This window comes from Helianthus annuus, chromosome 5, assembly GCF_002127325.2.
Source record: "Helianthus annuus cultivar XRQ/B chromosome 5, HanXRQr2.0-SUNRISE, whole genome shotgun sequence".
Taxonomy (NCBI): domain Eukaryota; kingdom Viridiplantae; phylum Streptophyta; class Magnoliopsida; order Asterales; family Asteraceae; genus Helianthus; species Helianthus annuus.
Window position 1 is genome coordinate 153,808,441 of NC_035437.2, and position 21,914 is coordinate 153,830,354.

General features: G+C 35.8%; 3 protein-coding genes across 3 annotated transcripts; 2 read left to right on the plus strand and 1 right to left on the minus strand.

The window, feature by feature from the left end:
- Positions 1-3,520: 3,520 nt before the first annotated feature.
- LOC110941603 (shikimate O-hydroxycinnamoyltransferase) lies at positions 3,521-5,161 on the plus strand. Its single transcript, XM_022183261.1, has 2 exons — positions 3,521-3,934; positions 4,283-5,161. Exons 1-2 carry the CDS (start codon positions 3,527-3,529, stop codon positions 5,159-5,161), a joined length of 1,287 nt encoding a protein of 428 aa, XP_022038953.1. The 5' UTR covers positions 3,521-3,526.
- A 324-nt stretch (positions 5,162-5,485) lies between these two features.
- On the minus strand, positions 5,486-6,112 carry LOC110943809. Its single transcript, XM_022185541.2, has one exon. The coding sequence runs from the start codon at positions 6,110-6,112 to the stop codon at positions 5,486-5,488; it is 627 nt and encodes a 208-aa protein (XP_022041233.2).
- Positions 6,113-10,742: 4,630 nt separating this feature from the next.
- LOC110943808 lies at positions 10,743-12,601 on the plus strand. Its single transcript, XM_022185540.1, has 3 exons — positions 10,743-11,261; positions 11,341-11,595; positions 11,690-12,601. Exons 1-3 carry the CDS (start codon positions 10,743-10,745, stop codon positions 12,599-12,601), a joined length of 1,686 nt encoding a protein of 561 aa, XP_022041232.1.
- Positions 12,602-21,914: the final 9,313 nt, after the last annotated feature.

Genomic DNA, 21,914 nt, shown 5'->3' on the forward strand with positions numbered 1-21,914 from the left:
TATAACAAATCCAATCCTATATCATACATTATATATTTAAAATCTTACAATAGAAAACAAATGATAGGGTAATTAGTTTGGATATATGTATTTATATCCGAAAACCGACACAATATATTTTTTTATATGAAATGAAAACTATTTTCTTTATATATTTTTATTTAAATTTTGTTATATTGTTCAAAGTTCCCTACATGATATGATACTAATATATTTTTTATATTCCATTCTAAATACTTTCCCTATTTTTTTATATTCCTTCTTAAATTCGTATTATTACTTTTCCGAATTTTCAGAAATCATGTTAATCTTAAATAACAAAGTTTTTGAAAATTAATTTTCAAAACCCACCTTTTATTGGATTCTTCCTCTCAAAAGGTAGCATTTTAATAAGTTAGTAATATTGGTTGTCGAAAACTAATATTAATATATTCATAACAAAACTTTAAAAAAAAGTATATCAAATCCAATCCTATATCATACATTATATATTTAAAAGCCTAGAATAGAAAACAAATTATATAGTAATTAGTTTGGATAAAGGTATTTATATCGAAAAATCAACACAATATATTTTCTTATAACAAATGAAAACTATTTTCTTTATATATTTTTATTTAAATTTTGTTATATTGTTCCAAGTTCATTAAATGATATGACACTTATTTATATTTTTTTACATTCCTTTTTAAATTCTAACTACTTTCCATATCTTTTTTACATTCCTTCTTAAATACAAATTGTTACTTTTTCTAGTTTTCAGAAACCATGTTGATCTTAAATAATAGAGTTTTAGTAAATCAATCTCCAAACCCCACTTTTTAGAGCATTCATCCCCTAAAAAGGTAACATTTTAATAAGTAATCGATATTGGTTGTCGAAAATTAATATTAATAATACTAATAACAAAATTTTATAAAAAAAATATATCAAATCTAGTCCTATATCATACATTATATATTTAAAAGCTTATAATAGAAAACAAACGATATAGTAATTAGTTTGGATATAGGTATTTTTATCTGAAAATCGACACAATATATTTTTTATAAGAAATGAAAACTATTTTTATTTAAATTTTGTTATATTTATATTCCTTCTTAAATTCTAATTACTTTCCCTATTTTTTAATTCCTTCTTAAATACAAATTATTACTTTTCCGAATTTTCAAAAATCATGTTAATCTTAAATAACAAAGTTTTTGGTAATTAATGTCCAAAACCCACTTTTTAGTGCACTCATTCTCTCTAAAAAGGTTACATTTTAATAAATTATCAATATTGGTTGTCGAAAATTAATATTAATATATTAAAAACAAAATTTATAAAAGTATATCAAATCCAATCCTATATCATACATTAGATATTTAAAAGGTTACAAAAGAAAACGAATGATATAGTAATTAGTTTAGATATATAGGTATTTATATCTAAATCCGACACAATCTATGTTTTTAAAACAAATGAAAACTATTTTCTTTATATATTTTTATTTAAACTTTGTTATATTGCTTTAAGTTCGCTACATGATATGACACTAATAAATTTTTTTATATAACTTCTTAAATTCTAATTACTTTCCCTATTTTTTCACATTTCTTCTTAAATTCAGATTATTACTTTTCCTAATTTCTAGATACCATGTTAATCTTAAATAACAAAGTTTCGTAAATCAGTCTTCAAAACTCACTTTTTCGTGGATTCTTACCCTAAAGAGATAACATTTTTAATAAGTTATCAATATTGGTTGCAAAAATTTATGTCCAAAACCCACTTTTTATTGCACTGATTCCCCTAAAAGTGTAACATTTTAAAAAGTTATCAATATTGGTTGTTGAAAATTAATATTAATATATTAAAAACAAAAATTTATAAAAAATATATTTTCAAGGTGGAAGTCCTCCCTATTTAACCCCGCAATTAGCACATAATATTTACCAATCTTTTTCAAAGTTGCACTCAATCAACAAACATCCAACTCGACATTTCCATTATGTATGTTCTTAAAAACTTATTACTTTCGATGCTCTTATTCTTATTAGTCTTCCATTGTGTTTGTATATTCCTCACATTCCTACACCATTGTTTGTTTCTGAAAAGACACCATTGTTCCAGTGGCGGACCCAGGAATTATTTGCTTGGGGTGCGGATGAGTGGTTCATGCATATTTTCAAGGGGTGCGGTCGGTTTTTTTGCCTAAAATATACACTAAATTTTTTTTTCAAGGGGTGCACCCGCCACCTTGGGCTTAACCTAGGTCCGCCCCTGCATTCTTCTATTGTTTATTTCATGAGTATTCGGTTTACATCGGGTGTTTTGAAGTTTAATATGGTGATGATTTTTTCTAAGTTGCACCATTGTGCTATGTTGAATTCAATAAATCCCCATGATACATGTTCTACAGCCCTTCTGAAAAGATACCATTGTTCTATTGTTTATTTCATGAGTATTCGGTTTACATCGGATGTTTTGAAGTTTAATATGGTGATGAATTTTTCTAAGTTGCACCATTGTGCTATGTTGAATTCAATAAATCCCCATGATACATGTTCTACAGCCCTTCAAATCTTCAATGTTTTTTTTTCTTTGACTATCCAACTCAAAGTAAAGTAAATAATCTTTTGGGGTTTTTTTTTTTCTTTTAACTATTTAACTATTAAAGTTGTTTGTACTGGTTATACCATTTCCTATTTAGTTTGTATCACATCTTACTATTTCTAAGTATTTTTCCCTTAGTATTAATAACTTTTATTTCCTTCCAAAACGTTTGTGATTTTTAATTTTCTTCCCTTGAGTATTAGTAACATTTATTTTCCTTCTCTTAACATATTAGTAAAATACAATATAACCCTTGTGGTTTATTTTGAATTTTAATAGAACCTATACTTTATACTTTTAACTTTAATAAACCATATACTTTATTAATTTATTTAACTATTATTATTATTATTATTATTATTATTATTATTATTATAACCCGCCCGAATGGTGTTTTTTTATCATTTCGACTTAATTATTCTTTTCTATGTTTTACATTTTGATCTAATTTTTGTGAGTTAATCCGTGCGAGTGGTTCAATGTTTTTAATGGTTCCGTCTCAACGCACAGGCACTAAATACTAGTTTAAGTAAATAACAACCAATAACTTTAAAATTATTCTTTTATAATTACATTAACTTTTTTAAAATTCAAAATTTTCTTTTCTCTTAACTTTTACTTATTCATGATATATTTAGATAAGTTACGGTTTTACTTGATCTCAAATTACGGTTTTTTATATTGCGATGTAACTTTTGAAATTGGTTTCGAAAACTTATTTGAAAACAACCATTTTTTCACGTAATGAAAAACCCTTAAATAAATGCCACAACTCATCTACACCACCCAACCACACAATGGATTTGGCCACTCATATAAGTTATATAAACCTGAACTGACTTATAGAAGATCACCTGGGAAGAAAAAAATGTAACAGGTTTAATCATATTCATACCATTGTTTACTTTTTTTTGTAGTGAATATCAAGATGAAGGTGGTGATAAGAGAATCAACTATGGTGACTCCAGCTGAGAAGACACCAATGACAAAGCTATGGAGCTCTAGCCTTGATCTCATTGCCACCAACAGTCACACACTAGCCTTGTATTTTTACCGGTCCAACGGTAGTCCCAACTTCTTTGATACGAAAGTGATGAAGGACGCTTTGAGCCGGGCTTTGGTTGCATTTTACCCAATGGCAGGGCGATTTAAACACGACCAAGATGGTCGGGTTGAGATCGATTGTCAAGGACAAGGAGCATTGTTTTTGGAAGCGGAGTCTGATGGCGTTATCGATGATTTTGGTGACTTTTCACCCAATTTGGAGTCCTTGAAACTCAATCCGAACTTTGATTACTCGTTGGGAATTGAATCATATCCTCTGCTGGCCGTGCAGGTAAGGCAAAACCATTTAATACACTTAAGTGTGAGGTCTTGGGTTCAAGTTTCACCAGAAGAAAAAAATTAGTGTTGAAAAAAATATAACTTGTTACATATTTGAAGAATAGTTCTACGTAAAAATGACATGCATATATATAACAATTTTGTTTCAGTACAAAACATATTACAAATTTGAAAAATAGTTCTACATAAATTTGACATGAAATTTGAAAAATAGTTCTATATAAATTTGACATGTATATATGTAACAATTGTGTATGAGCAGTATAAAACATATTACGAGTTTGAAAAATAGTTCAACATAAATTTGGCATGTATATATGTAACAATTATGTTTGAGCAGGTAACTTACTTCAAATGCGGCGGGGTTTCGCTAGGAGTTGCGACACACCATCGTGTCGCGGATGGGACGTCTACGTTTCACTTCAAAAACACATGGTCTGACATTGCTCGTGGGCTTGACATAACTCTCCCACCCTTCATAGACCGGACCCTCCTTCGTGCACGTGACCCACCACAACCCCTTTTTAAGCACGTCGAATACCACCCGGATCCAACCGTGAACTCGCCGCTCCAAGTCCCATTGGGTGAAAGCAAAACCGTCTTCTCAGTTTTTAAGTTAACACAAAACCAACTCGATGCACTCAAAGCAAAATCAAAGGAAGATGGTAACACGATCCGCTACAGCACTTTTGAAATTCTCTCGGGCCATATTTGGAAGTGCGTGAGTAAAGCCCGTGGGCTACCAGACGATGTGAAAACCAAGCTCTACTTCTCAGTCGATGGGCGGGCCCGCTTACAACCGCCACTTCCATGTGGCTATTTCGGTAATGTTGTCTTCACAGCCACTGCTATAGCGACAGCTGGCGAAATTCAATCCAAACCTTCATGGTACGCTTCAGGTAAAATCCACGATGCTTTAGCGATGATGAATAACGATTATCTAAAATCGGCTATCGATTATCTGGAAGAACATGATTGTCACAAGCCCGAGGTTTCTTATAAGTACACTAATCTTCAAATAATAAGTTGGGCTAGGATCCCGATTCATGACGCGGACTTTGGATGGGGGCGGCCCATCTTCATGGGCCGTACAGGGATCCCGTCAGCTGGTAAGTGTATCGTTTCTCCAAGCCCGATAAATGACGGGAGCTTATCGTTCGTCATTGGACTAGAAGTTGAACAAATGAAGCTTTTCAGCAACTTGTTATATGCAATTTGAAATTGAAGTTGTTCAGCATGAACTTTCAATGCAACTATAATTTACCTTTTAAGCTTGAATAAATTATAAAATTTCAATAATAAGTTTGTATGCCTAGCTATATGTATGTCTTATTTGTAAAATTCCAACAATAGTTTCTCCACCGTCACTTCTTGTTTTTTTTTTTGAACGGCCAACAAAAGATTTTATTAACTTCTATCCAGTGGCTAGCACCAAAGATACATACACCGATTATACCACCTAATACACCAAACAGGACTAATTAAAATACATCAAACACACGCCATTATTCCCAGGTCATCTCCGAGCTTTTGGAACGATTCTTTACCAAAGGAAGCTTTTACTCTTGATCTCCTCAACCAGGTTGTTTATTGGTGTTGTTTTCCCTGCAACCATGAATTCATTCCTCATATTCCAGAGGCTCCAAATGGTAACTTGACAAATTGCATGAAAGGCTTTTCTTTTTTTCCTTGATCCACTAAGCTGTTTAAAGGATTCGAGTATATCCTTTAGGCTGAAGGCTATAATAGGATTGGACTTGCACCATTGAAACATGATCTGCCAGACGATTTGGGCGTATTCACACGAAACTAACAGGTGATCACTTGTTTCTGGATATTCGCTGCAAATGATACATTCCAATGACTGGATCGTAATGCCTCGCTTAGCTAACGCAGCCCTAGTTGGAAGCCTTTCCTTTTCCGCTCTCCAAACGACTACACCCACCTTCTTTGGTATCCAATTATTCCATTCCACGACGTAGTTTGGATCTGGCCTATTATGGCATTGAAGAGTCTGTTTTACGCTAGCAACGGAGAAAAGAAGGGACGGATCCAATTTCCACTGCCATCTGTCTCGACCGACCCCAGCCGATGTGCCCGCTAGCATCGATGTTAGATGCTGAAATTCCAGTGCTTCTACCCCTTCAACAGTTGCCGCCTCCAGTCCCATCTCCAAGCAATCCCGTTAATTCCAATTTGCATCTGATCCGCTACTGTACACCATTTTTCTTTCTCCACTTGAAATAAAGATGGAAATTTCGTGATAAACGGTTCTGACCCACACCAGGTGTCCACCCAAAACGCAATATCCAGACCTTCGTGAACCACACCTATTAAATTTCTCCCTTTGTCAACTCCTTTATTCAGCAGAATTGGAGCAATGCTATGTATTTGTTTCCACAGACCTGCACATGTTAATTTTACCGGTATAATGTTCCAATCCCTTGAGTTGCTGTGGATGGCCCATCCTACTTTCCTCCACAAACTTTCCGGCTCTGTCTTGAATCTCCACCACCATTTCGCGAGCTTCGAGAGATTAGCGTCTCGTAAAGACCCGAACCCCAAGCCCCCATACTTAATTGGTGCCACCACGCTTTCCCAAGCCATCCAACTCATTTTGGAGTCTTCTTCTGTTCCGCCCCAGAAAAAGATTCGTTGCAATCTTTCTAACTGGTTCAGCACTTGTATCGGAGCTTTGTAAATAGAGAAGTAATAGGTAGGGAGCGAACTCAATACCGATTTCAGTAACGTGATCCTTCCGCCATATGATAACTTCTTTGCTTTCCAGATTGATAACCTATTTTTGAATATGTCGATGACTGGCCTCCAATGTTTCACTAGATTCATGTTTGCTCCGACATAAAGCCCGAGGTATTTAAACGGAAACAGTCCTTGTCTACATCGGAGAGTATTTGCCAAAGCTTCCAATTCCACCTCCGATACTCCAACCCCATACAAGCGGCTTTTAGTGAAATTGACTTGAAGGCCCGACGAAAGGTAAAAGCATCTTAAAATACGACAAAGGTTTGTTGCATTCGTTTCCGACCATTCACCAAGGAACACTACATCGTCCGCATACAAAAAATGAGAGAGTGTCGTACCCATATTATTACACCTAACTCCATGAAATATACCATCCACCGACGCTCTCTTCATAATCCCAGAAAGTGCTTCCATAGCAATTATGAACAAAAACGGGGAGAGAGGGTCACCTTGTCTAAGACCTCGTGAACATTCGAACTCCATTGTAGGCGACCCATTTACGAGGACAGATGCACGGGCTGATTTGAGAGTTGCCATAATCCACTCCCGCCATTTCAAAGGGAATCCCATTTGTTCCATAATCGCATTCAGAAAACCCCAGCAAAGAGAGTCATATGCTTTGTGAATATCGACCTTAAAAATCATAGCAGTCTTCCTTGATTTTTTCAGCCACGCACATATTTCATTCAAGGTAAGCGGACCGTCGGTGATGTTTCTGCCTCTCAAAAAGGCTGTTTGTTCCTCAGAAATTAGCCGCCCGATAACCTTTTTCAGCCTGTTAACTAATACTTTGGAGATAACTTTATTTATACAACCAATGAGGCTAATGGGACGGAAGTCAGAAGGCGATAGGGGGTCTTTAATCTTTGGAATAAGTGCAATAAAAGAGGACGAACAGCTGCTATTTATATGCGGGTTAACATAAACTTCCTCGAACAGATTAACAAAGTTACCTTGTAGACCATTACAGCACCTCTTCAAAAATTTGAAATTGAATCCGTCGGGGCCCGGTGCCCTATCTCCATCGCACTCCCATACCGCGTCCTTAATCTCCAAAAGAATGAAAGGACGGATAAGGTAATCCCCGTCTTCCGAAGATAAGACTGACAAATTTGGGCAGTTGATTGCTGGCCAAGATTCCTTTGGTTTAGAGAGAAGGTGGGCGAAAAAGTCATGGAATTTCTGTTTAATGATTGCTGGATTCGTAATCCACTCGTCTCCATTCATCATCCCGTTTATTCGGTTCGAACTTAAATTGGCATTCACAATACAATGGAAAAAGCTTGTATTTTCGTCGCCTTCTATCGCCCACCTAGCCCGAGATTTTTGTTTCGTGTCCGCTTGCTTCTGCCTCTCCACCTCTAGCATTAGCTGTTTGAGTTCTAGTCTCTGCTCAAGTTCCGGTTGTTGCAGGGTTCTTTCTTCCGCCAGGAGTTCCAATTCTGCCACCTTATCTTTCCAGGTAATGTACAAACCTTCGGATTTCCTTTTTTCCGCTGCTACCCATTCTTTGATCCTATTTTTCAACCACCTGAGCTTAGTGGCCAAACCGAGGTCTGCTGGCCCAGTAAAATTGAACTGACCACATTTCCCCAAGACATTTGGCACGAAACCATCCAAATCCAGCCATGAGTTGTATACTCTAAATGGAACGTGTCCATAGTCTGTTGGAATGGCGGATAAAAGAAGCGGTCTGTGGTCAGAAAAACCCCTTTCCATTGCCGTTAAAGCCGCTCCTGGCCAATTCTCTATGAACCCAATGCATACCAGGACACGATTCAACTTACTCAATTTTTCGCCATTATCCGAAACGTATGTAAATTTCGCCCCACCCATGTCAAATTCGTGTAGGCCAGCAGAGAGGATGAAACTGTTAAAAGCCTCTGCGTTTGTAAACACGAACTCTGAGTTTAACCGATCCTCGGGGTACCGGACTTCGTTAAAATCCCCCAGAAATACCCACAGCCCCTGCCGTGAATTGATTTTTTGTGGGTGTACCAAGCAATCGACCACATAAACAATGTTTTTATTGTTTGTTAATCCCTTGCTTGAAATAAACAATCGGTACCAAGCAAACACATACACAATTGATTTTTTGTGGGTGTACTCCCATGACAACTTTTTCCTTTTTATTATACAATTAAACCGAATAAACTAACTTAACTTGAAAGTTGAGCTTCCTTTACTAACTCTAGTACAACTCCTGCTATTTTCGAAATTCAAAAACAAATAAACAAAACAAACTAATCTAATATAACTCTTATCTTATATTATTACTTGCTGCATAACTCGTGACCCATTCCTAGAGCCAATCCAATCGAACTCTTGGATAGAGGGTAGACATCTTACCATCAGGATGTCCATTGCGGACTAAACAATCGCTATTTGTCTCTATTTTGCTATTACTGTAGCAGCTGGTGGTGACTTTAATAATCGGTAGCCGAAGGAAAACTGAAATTTATTTAAAAGTTTAACGAAATTATAATAGTGTGGTTTATGTATATTTTATCATGGTTGCCTTTGAATATTCGAAAACACTTGGTGAAATAGTTATGTGAACCGATAAGAAACTATGTTGTGTTCTTACTATGTGTAATATTTTTTTTAATGCGTTGGGTCTGACCTATCGTATGTCAAAGACAAAAACACTGCTCAACTTTTCCCCTTAGTTTTAGTTTTCTATTCAAGTAAAAACAAACAATAAAAATATTAAAAACATTGTTTATATCGACCACATGTTATTTATTTATTAAATTTATTACTAAAATTCAAGTTCAATCAATAACCAAACAGAATGAAATCATGTAACTGATTTTATGATTACACAAAATATAACCGAAACTTTTTGTGAGTTTTTCCCAAACTAGTGTACTTACAAAAAAGTATTTACTATTTTGGGTATTTTGAAAAGTATCTACCTAAATAGGTATTTTTCTAAGGGAAAATCACGAAAATGGCAACTGCAACGCCGTTTTTTCAATTTTGGCCATTTGACACCCCTCGACGAGCCGTTTCACCCTGCTGAAACGGCACAAGATTTTGTTTTAACGGCCAGCCAACCGTTAATCGACACGTATCCGACAAAGCCTGTAACGGCTTGAGAATCCTGCAGTCAACACCACGTGTCCGACATTGTGGAAAGATCTTAGCCAAGCCGTTACAATCGGCTCATGTTGAAAGATCTTAGCCGAGTTCCTTCAACGAGCCAAGCCGTGTTCTTAGGTTGTAGCCGAGCCGTTACTGTACACACATGGACCCCACTTCTGCCAGCTGAGCCGTTACAGCTGGCTCCGAGCCGTTTCGCTTAACTGTTTGTGCCGTCTCAACTGCTCCTAGCCGTTTCAGCTGGCTTCGAGCCTGTACAGCTTTCTAATGCCGTTTCAATAAATGGTTCGAGCCGTTTCTGCTGGCTCCGAGTCGTTTCAATCCTTTACTTTATAGATTTATATTTATCTGTTTTTTTCTATGTGTTTGCGCAACATATTTATCTAAAGTTATCAAAACATTTAGCTTTTGTAGAAGGAACTTTCCAACTTAAAATTATGAAGATTTGTTTGGTTATATACAGCGGTGGAAAGTGGGAAATCGTTAACGGAAAGTTGGAGTGTGTTGCTGATGCTGATTCAAGTAGACGTGGTTTAGAAATTGCACCCAACCTTTCATACACTGCTCTTCTAAGTAAAGTGTCAAACATGTGTAGTTCTACAAACATTACGAAGTTATCCTATCGGTTGTCTTCCTTTAGTGATCCAATTGATATAATAAACGATGAAGATCTTGCAATGTTTTATAATTTTGCTATGGAAAATATTTTTGAAATTTATAAATTATATGTCGTTGAAGGGTTTTGTGTTGGATCATCTAGTTTTTCACCTCCAAAAAAATTTTTAGTTCCTGATTTGAATTTCTGTACTGATGAAGAAAATTATGATGTTGTAAACGACTACTAGCCAAATCCTGATAATTCATTTGAAAATTATTTACGAACTTCATCAATTACTTTTGAACCAGGGCACGTATTTAATAACAAAGAAGACATGAAACTTGAGTTGGGAAAAAAATGTTTGTTAGAACACTTTGAGTTTAAAGTAGATAGATCTTCTAAAACTCGGTACGAAGTGTCATGTTTGGTGGACGGTTGCGTTTGGCGTTTTCGTGCAATAAGTTTTGGGGATAGTGGGGTGTTTTTTGTTAAGAGTTTTAACGATAAACACACGTGCTCGAAGACGCTAACGTACCCACATGTTCGTCAGGCAAACCCAAAGGTTGTTGCTCATTATTTAAAAGAACCTTTAAAAGACAGTGGTAGAATATATCGTTGTAATGAAATAGTGAAAGATTTTAGACAAAGATTCCAAGTTGAGATAACCACTAGTCAAGCTTGGCGTGGAAAAAGTCTGGCACTAGAGCTTTTACAAGGATCAAGCAGAGATTCGTTTGCAGAACTACCATTTTACTGTTACAATCTAGAGCGGGCAAATCCTGGTTCTGTCACACATATCAAGACTGATGACGAGCGTCCGTTTGAAATGGTCTTTATCGCGATTGGTGCTGCGGTAAGTTATAGCAGTCTCTGTTTTTTTTTATTTCGTCAAACTACATGTTGTTGACGTTTTTTAAATAATTTTGTTTTAGATTCGTACCTTTATCTGTAATCTAAGACCGGTGGTGATCATTGATGCTGCACACCTAAAGGGTGAATTTAAAGGGACGTTATTTTTAGCAGTAGGGATGGATGGAAACAACCAAATTTTACCAATTTCCTATGGAATAGGAAAATCAGAGGATGGTGAATCTTGGACATGGTTTCTGTCAAAGCTTAAAGAATGTATCGGTGAAATACCTGAAATGGCGATAATATCGGATAGAGCGAATTCTATACATCTAGCTGTTAGAAACGTCTTTCCACATGTTTATCACGGGTTATGCTGTCGTCATTTAATGATGAATCTACGTTTACCCTCTGATAAAAAAAAATGAGAAGCTGTGGTGGAAGATATGCAAATCGTACCGATTGTCTGATTTTAACGAGTCATTCAATGCTCTTTGTCTTGCTGTTCCTAGAGTACGTCACACTCTAACAAGTATTGGGTTCGGTAGATGGGCAAGGGTGCATTGTCCATGCAATCGATATCATTATATGACATCTAACAGCGCGGAGTCTATTAACGCTTTATCTAGACACTCGCGTAAAATGTCGGTAACGCAACTCTTAGAGTTCTTCCGGCAATATGTACAGAAATGGTTTTACGATCGCTGTTTGCAAGGTATTCATGAAAAACATTTACTTACACAATGGGCACAGAAGAAAATTTTTAAAAAAATTGAAGGGTCTAGAACCTGGACGGTTGCTGGGATTGAGTTAAACAGTTATTCTGTTGCAGACAGTGGAACGAGGGGTTTAGTTGACTTTGTTAATGGAACCTGTAGTTGCCGAGTTTGGCAGGTTTCTGATTTACCGTGCGGGCATGTTATTGCCGTGTCAAAATTTTTAGGTGAAACCGATTGCAGTAAGTATTGCTTCCCGTGTTACTCAAACGAAGTCTATAAAAAAACTTATGAAGAAGCAATTTATCCACTTCCTCATAGATCTGAATGGGAGATTCCAGAAGACCTTATCAATCTTCAACCGTCGCATATGACAAAACGCCAGGCTGGTCGTCCTCGAGAAAACAACCGGATCTTATCCCGCGGGGAAGAACCTACTCCCCTGTATTGTTCCCGGTGTAACTCATACGGTCATCATCGGGATGTCTGTCGGCAGCCCATGCCGTCAAAAATTCGTACTCGCAAAGGCCCAGACAAAGGGAAAGGGAAAGAAACCGATGATCCTGATCATTTTACACAATCTCCGTCTGATTATATGTATCCGTCTTTTAACTTGGGAGACTTTTAATACTTTAATTGATTTTGTGTATTTTAATTTCTCAAGTAACGTAGTAAGTCTATTTAGTTGCAAATAATTAATATTGAAAATCATTTCATTAAAATATGTTATTTTTTTATATTACATGCATACATAGAACCATTAAACATTAACAGGTGTGAAGCGCCCGGCGTAGAGTTCATCTGCCATGTATCGTCTGTATCTGAAACAAGCATCCTGAAGGTTTCCTTCGGTCCATGTTAAAGAACGATCCCGAACAAGTTTTTCCATTAGCATACATATGATGACTCCTGAATTTCTGCCAATACGATCTGTTTGATCAGGCCACACGAAATCCCCTACTATTTGCATGGCACACGTCTCATATATTTCTGAGTGTTGCCAGTACGATATACATCCGAGAAACCACAAAAATAGAGACTCAAATTCTAGCACAATTTGATGTACTCTTCTGTGTACGCAAAATGAATCTCCGCAATTAATCGTGTCACAAGTATTGGCAAAAAAATTCTTTATTGTAGTGACTTTATATTTATTTTAAAAAACAACCAATTTTGTTCCTTGTCCGGTATAGGAATGTATACCTGCAAAAAGTGAATAATCTTAGGTTCTAAATCAATGTTGTAAATAAAAAAACAAAAATTCTTAGCAAAACAAATAAATATTACATCAAACACGTTTAAGTTCTTATTCAAAAAAAAAAAAAAAAAAACCTTGAAATTTAACTAATAACCGGAATGGTCTTCCGCTTCAGAATCATACTCTACTCCTTCTTCCATTTCCGCACGATAAGCTTCAAAACGCACTTCATCGTACAGTCTTTCGAAATCCAATTCCTCGTCTGAGTCTTCGTCAGCAGTAACCGCCAAATATTCTTGTGGAATAATCTGGTCCAAAGGACGCTGTCATTCATCGGGGTTAGGTAACGGAACAAGCGCCTGACACTGACCTGAACCACTAAATGGTGCTTCACGTGTTGGCTGTTGCACCAGGTTTGGGAATTGTTTGGTTCGGGGTTATGTGAGGGTGGGTTTGGGTGGTTAACCGGTTGGGAAATGTTGACGTTGATATGAATGTGTAGATGAATGTTGTGTTCTTGATTCGCCATGAGGTAGAAAAAAGGGGGATGCCAGTTGAGTAGTGAACCAACATGTGTTTAAATAGGTGTGGAGTAAGACTGAGAGTCGTGCATCAATATCGTGCATCAATATCTTGTTCATTTAATAAAAAATGGATATAATAAAATAAAAAATTGATTAAGCCTACCGTATCAATTTCCCAGAATGGAGGATATGTTGCTGTAGAACCATATGCGTATCTGGTTGCATCAATATCTTGTTCATTAAACATGTCGAAGAAATTTGGAGGTAGAACTGTCCAACGATAATCGTTTGACGACGGCGTCCTTGCATTTATTTCAATCTCTCGTTCATTCATGAGTTTGTTACATCATGCTTTTACATGCTAAAAATAACGGTAATTTGTTTATTACAAAAATAATGAAATTGATTTTTATTACGAAAATATATATTATTAAGGTACCGTTTTTTGAATAAAACCTGCTCCAGTAAATCCAAGCAGTCCCCCCCCCCCACCAAGCTTTTCCTAGTGGTGTTAACCCCATGTATGAAGAATAGCAAGTAGGATTATCCCCATCGTTGTAAAATTCAAGAACATTGGAGACCATTGGTGATCCCGATCCTGTTGATTGATCCAAACTGTGTTTTGTACGGAAGGAGGAATATTTGCCATTGGTAATGTTTTAACACATATGTAATAAAGGTGGAACTCACATATATATACACATAGAGAGCAGTACAAAAATATTTAATTTTTTTAAACCAAAAAAATACAATTACACTTCTAATACGGGATCATCATCATCATCATGATCAAAGTCGTTGTCAGTTGTACTATCGGGTAACACGGAATCATAAAATAGTAAAGCTAGTTGATGTTGCATACGTTCCGCTGTTTTCTGAGTATCTTCACCATCGTTCAACGGTTTTTTATTTATCAACCTATCAAGAAATATGCAAACCCAAACTCCACAGTCTCCCAAAGGTCCGGACTGCCTAGGAGCATCGGTTGCATAAATAACTTCGAAGGGGTAAGATAACGGTAATGGTCTGTGGGCATTATAACCATGAGTTCGTAGCCAATGGTCAAACACAAAATTTATATGACACACCACATCCGTTCTTTCCTTTTCCATAGCATTTAAAAGGCTAAAACAGCAACAAATTAACACAGTTAGCAACATGTATTTTGGAGTACTAATCAGTTAAATCGGGCTAATACATGTCGTATTTCGTCAGCGTGTAATTGACAAGGTTGAAAACGCCTAAAAACCAGTGAAGACCTTGTATATACAATGGTACGTAAATCTATATAATTAGTACGCAAAATATTAAGTTAATTCAATACGAAATACATTTATCCAGTAATTAATACGTTCGTTCCACATTACCTCGTCAACAGTATGTATTGATGGAAAAGGTTCAACCTGCCCAGTAAAGTAACCTTTACAGTTCTGGTCGACGGCCATGTACCGAAAATAATTCTGAAAATATGGGGGTAGAATACTCCAGCGATCACTTTCATTTCTTGAATGATACATGTGGATCATCCACTCAAATATATGCTGTTAAACATTCTAAAGTTAGTTTGAAAACAATATACAAAAAAATATAAATTTATTTATTTTATGGTTGTTATATACAAACGCCATTACTTACATCATCGCTTAACCAGTCGCGACCGTGCACGCCCAGCAATGACTCCTAAAAATTTGGACCGATAGAATTCCCCACTATTAGGGAAAGATGTTTACTGCCGCAATTTGGATACCACTGCTTGATGAATTCAATTTGTCTATCCTCATTCCTTAACCTTTTGGCTTTTCTATCTTTCAATCTTTTATAAGCCACATACGGGGATAGCAAAGCTGATGCGGGCTTTACAAGCCTTTCGGATCGTCTCAATTTGATTATTTCAGGATCCTCATTCTACAAATATTGTATATATGTATTAATTTCACTTTCTAAAATATATTTTCATTAACTTTCATTTACACAATTAAATCATACTGAATTTTTATATATTTATAGTGGTAATAAAAAAATATGACCAGTAATTAAAATATATAAAATGGAAAAACTTACAAAATCTACATTCACCATCGGGCTCATAGAGACGTAGTAGGCATTATCGTAGTTGATAAACGAATCAGCAACAGCCTACAAGAAAAGCAGGACAGTTAAATTAACGGTTATTAGTAGATATTGTTATTATAAAAAAAAATTATTCACAAAACACATTACATTATCACTCTGAGTGTGTGCCTCTTCTTTTGGCGTTCGTACGGTCACCGGAGTCCTGACAGTTTTTTGTTTTGGAGAACAGCGATATGATTGCGATAACTCTGACATGAACATATCAGCCAGTCTCCGGTTGTTCTCGTGCAGCTTCTCGTCCAAGAGTGATTTAAATTGTGAAATCAGCTCATTCTCGTAATTTGATCGAAACGGGGTCGGAGGGGGAACAAAATTCTGTTGTGGAAACTCCTGTCGATCCGTTGCCCGATTATAACCTTGATTCACCCCATCTTCACCAAACAGAGTCCCCATTACAGACGCAAGTTGTTCTTGTGTGACGACACTGGGGGCGACCTGCATTTCTGGTTGAATTGGACCCATGAACCCTGTGGGCATTTGAATGGGTATTTCTGTGGCCATTTGAACCGGATTCTCGCCCGGCATTGCACTGGCATACATCCGACGTTCAGCATCTAAATAATCTGAACTAGACAAATACCACGCGCTTTGCAACTCATTTTCAGTGGGCAATATAACCAAAGACGGCCTAAATTCACGTCTCTACAAATGTTAAAACAAAAAAAAAACCATTAATAATTAAAAGGTATTAATATCTCTCTCTGCCAATTTGGTCCCTGTGGTTTGGTAAATTTTGCAACTTTAGTCCAAAAGTCTATTTTTTTGCAAAATGGCAGTTTACTCTTATTAATATAAACAATAAAAATGTTTATGTTTATTTTTTAAACTTTATTACTTTGGATATGAAAAGCTACTAAAAATAATAAAAAATAAAATTCAAAACATTAAATTTTTAAATTTTATAAATTTAACACCCTAAATAGTTAAATTTTGGGTTTCCTGTTAACGGAATATGAACACACGGAATTAACTATATTTAAAGATAAAGATTTTTACCTTTGCAGCTCCTTGAAGCAATGAGTCGACAGTGCCCCTCATAAACTTCTTGCCTTCTTTCCATCCCAAAAATCTTGGAATCGTCTCACCTTGATACCATTCCCTTGAATTCTTAAATTGAGGAAAAGTCTCCAACACCCACATCTACACAAGAGAATTTATTTAAATTTAATTTTATATGGTTTTCGAAATAACTATATTAATTGATATTCACGGGTACCTTGAAAGGCCAGACAAATCCAGCCAAAGAAAAACCTTTAGCGTCTTCTTTTTGCCGATTGTGCAAATTGTATATGGCACTATAAGTACTTTCCCAAAAATAATTACCCCATGGATATTGTCTGAATTCTTCTAAATTATCCACAAGGTCTAAAAGCATATTATCAACAACATTGGTTTTTTGCCAACCCAAAAAACCTTGACCGATTAGCATGAGGAGACATATCCTCATGCCGTCAGCTTCGTTAATCTGGCTAATGTTCTCGAACATATTCGTTATTCTCCCAAAATTAACAGTTGATCCAGGTTCAAAATATCTGTTCCTAAATGAGTTCGGATGGTCTATAGGTGACCAAGAAGTGTGCCCAAAATGTAGCCCCGTTATTAAACAAAACTGTTTAGGGGTGAATGTAAATAGCTGCCCTCGTAATCTATACGAAATACAAAGACGGGGAAAAGGAGTCGGTATTTGTAGTTGTGCAACGCCATATAAAAGAAGGCTATCACATATGGTGCACCTATTGTCTAAATATGGACCGAAACACGTCTGCCTAATAGCTGTTTCAATCGCCGGAGTCATCACGTCACGCAAAGATTTTAAAACCAACCACTTTTCGCGTACTTTAATGGTTATTTGCTATATAAGAAGAAAAAAAAAATAAAAATAGTATACGAATTCAAATAAAAATCTTATCTTTTATTCAATAATAATCCGCAAATATTTTACCGGGCAAGAAGGGGGGTCCATGAAAGCTTCTTCCATCTCTTGGTCGTTTGGCATGTTCCCGAAATCATTTGGCATGTTCTCGTGTCGGTTGAAGTCCATAGTGGGGGGCCCACACCTAATGTCGAAGAAGTCTGATTAGTGGTCCCAGACGGGTCAACGATCTTTCGGATCTTCAAAGTTTGGGTCTTCAAGTGCTTTGCTTTGCTCCAAAGTGGAGAAAAGTTTCAAAGTGGGTTCAAAGTGTTTGTCACATGGGAGGAAACGGCTACTCGTTATTATTGACCCGACTTGAATGTCGTCTGACGGGGAACAATACTGACGTGACAGCGGAACCATGCATCGGAAACTGAAACGGCTTGGACAGTTTTCTGAAACGGCATAAAAAGCTCGTGAAACGGCTTGGACAGTTTTCTGAAACGGCTCGAATAAGAACTGACGTGACAGCGGAACCATGCAGCGGAAACGGCTCGGCAATGCAGCTGAAACGGCTCGGCATTGCAGCAGAAACGACTCGGCATTGCTGAAACGGCACAAGCATGAAACGGTAAAGGCTTGACTTTTTACTTTATTGGAGCACGTGCCTTGAAACGGCTCGGGCAGTTACTTGTAACGGCTCGGGCAGTAGCTTTATTGAAAGGTGTGTGATGAAACCTCTTAAAATATTATTTTTTTCAAAAAAAAATTCATGTTAAATAACATTGCAAAATATTTTCTTACAACGCCATTGATAGTACTTGAAACTCTCTTAAAACAAATAATGGCTGACAAAAACAACGTATACTGCTCTCAACCAGTTAGTAAATCATCAACGTGGATTCTTAAGAAATGGAGAGCACCCAGACAGTCGGGTAAAACTTCATCGTCTGAAACGGTTGTGCCGCAGGTGCCGGAAGAAAACAACTTTGTAACTAACCGTCAAAGCTTACACCCGAACAGAGCCGGAAGATGGGCAATTCCAGACGACGAATCTGAGAATTGGTCAAAAGATGTTGCAACATTTTACAGTAATGGGGACACCCCATTCGGTTATTCAGCTGTTTTCACTCGTTATGTGGAGTTGGACAACAAATTTTGGGGTACTTTGTTAGGCTATCGTTGTAATGGCTACCTAACAGCAACGGTAATTTCATTAGAACTTTTTATTAACAAAATGTGTATTTTTACTGTTTATTACATGTAACTTGTATTAATATATTAATATTCGTTAAACAGCATATTGAGGGATGGGCTGGACGACTAATGGCTTGGAGAAGAAGAAAGTTACAAAGGGATCCCACGTTAAATTTGCGGTGGACAATTCTTCCACCTCAATTCTGTGACACGTTACTACAATCCATTCCTAAGAGCGTGGTTGGTTATGGAAATGGTAAAGAAAACCCATTTCCTTCCTTTTTTGACGTGGATTTTGTGTTTTTCCCATTGCTGATTGACAATAACGAATGGATATTGGTACGGTTAGAGTTGGCATCCCAGGAATTAGTTTTATACCCGTTTGAAAACTTTTGTGGACGAGGAGACAAATTTAGGGCAGTTATTATTCCACGGTTCGCGAAGCTTAAGGTGTATTTAACTGGTTTGCTGGTGCATTTGCAGTATTGGAAAAAGACAGGCAAACCAGAATGCTGCATAACTCATGAGCTAAACGATAACTACGTGATTTCTAACAGGTCAATCGTAGGCAATGAAGCTGTCTATCTGTGTATGCTTATGGAGCATCTCGTTACCGATAAACCCATTAACATTACTGGAGACGAAAAACAAATATGTTTTATATATAGACGATTCATGGCTGATAAACTGTACTTTTGGCGGTGTTTACCACGCCCAAATGCTGTTAAATAAATTAACTCTTCTTTTTAATATGTTTTAATATTTAATATTATATCCTTCCATTTAACCCCATTCAAAGCTATAAATACATACATTACTCCCTCCCATTAAACCCCATTCTCATCTCAAAGTTCACACTAAAAAAATTGGATTCTTGGACCGACGAGGAAGATAATGTTGCTGTCGTTTCGTACGCCGCTCGTGATCTGGGCACTTATTCAGTTTCCGATACTGCTTTCTGGGGGCAGGTTTTCAACAATTTATGCATTCACCTACAAGAGAGTTCCCGAAGTGTCGAGGCCATGACGACTCGTCTTTCTTTTCTACGCTTTAAATGTACCCGTTTTTTAGGAAGGTGCAAAAATGTTAAAAAAACTAATCCGAACATGGAAGAAAAAGAGATCGTGGAAGAGGCCCTACTCGACTACGCAATACTTTACGACGAGGACTTTGAACACCTTTCAGTGTTTGAAACTTTAAAAATTTATCTGTAATTCACGAAATGAATTTGTAATATTTTTAGGTTGTATCGTGCAACTTAATGTATGACTTTTAACCGTTTGTCTATATGAACCGTGCAAATATTAAACTAATTAATAAAGTTAAATAAAAATAGTTAAATAATAAAAATAATTAATTGGTAAAATTAATTTTGTTAAGTTAACAAAGTTAACAAGGTTAGCTAACTTGGTTAATTACTTATTAATAATCAAGTTAACTAAGTTAGTTAAATATCCTATATAAAGACTAACTAGGTTAATAAACTTCAGTTAGATCAGTTAGTAAAACTTATGAAACTTCATGGCCCTAAACTGAAAATTAAAAAAAACGGATAAAAATGGGGGTTTCTTCTTTAAAGAACCGGCCCCTTCATGGATTGAACCCGCGCCCTTCGTATGAAACCATAGCGTGTTAACTAGTTTATCCTCCTAATAGGAGCTGATAGAATTCTTAACTTAATGAATCTTATTCACTCGTTGAAAGTTCAAAAACGGCCCAAACACATAAAAGTTAACGGCCAAAACACGCTATAATGTTTGGGCCAAAGAGCCCACAACGTTTTAAAACAAATAATTATAAAATTTATTAATTAATATTTTAATTAATTAAACTAATTAATAAAGTTAAATAAAAATAGTTATAAAATTTTTAAACAAATAATTATAAAATTTATTAATTAATATTTTAATTAATTAAACTAATTAATAAAGTTAAATAAAAATAGTTAAATAATAAAAAGAATTAATTGATAAAATTAATTTTGTTAAGTTAATAAAGTTAACAAGGTTAGCTAACTTGGTTAATAAAGTTAAATAAAAATAGTTAAATAATAAAAAGAGTTAATTGATAAAATTAATTTGGCAAATTGGATTTAAATAATCCCAACTCACTGTTATTGGCCAATAATAATCCCAACTCATTTAATCACTAATAATAATCCGAACTATTCACTTTTGTTTGTAAAATACTCCCAGTTAAAAAAACACTAACTAGGTTAAAAAATTGCTGATGTGGCTTGCCACGCCACCTGCCACATCAGCTGCCACGTCATCAAAATATGCCACGTAAACTGCCACATCAGCTGCCACGTCATCAAAATATGCCACGTGGTAAGCCACATCAGCAATTTTTTAACCTAGTTAGTGTTTTTTTAACTGGGAGTATTTTACAAACAAAAGTGAATAGTTCGGATTATTATTGGTGATTAAATGAGTTGGGATTATTATTGGCCAATAACAGTGAGTTGGGATTTTTTAAATCCAATTTGCCAATTAATTTTGCTAAGTTAATAAAGTTAACAAGGTTAGCTAACTTGGTTAATTAGTTATTAATAATCAAATTAACTAAGTTAGTTAAATATCCTATATAAAGACTAACTAGGTTAATAAAATTCAGTTAGATCAGTTAGTAAACTTATGAAACTTCAGGGCCCTAAAAATAAAAATTTAAAAAAACAGATAAAAGGGGGGTTCTTCTTTAAAGAACCGGCCCCTTCATGGTTCGAACCCGCGCCCTTCGTATGAAACCATAACGTGTTAACCAGTTTATCCTCCTAATAGGAGCTGATAGAACTCTTAACTTAATGAATCTTATACACTCGTTGAAAGTTCAAAAACGGCCCAAACACATAAAAGTTAACGGCCCAAACACGCTATAATGTTTGCGCCAAAGAGCCCACAACGTTTTAAAACAAGTAATTATAAAATTTATTAATTAATATTTTAATTAATTAAACTAATTAATAAAGTTAAATAAAAATAGTTAAATAATAAAAAGAACTAATTGATAAAATTAATTTTGTTAAGTTCATAAA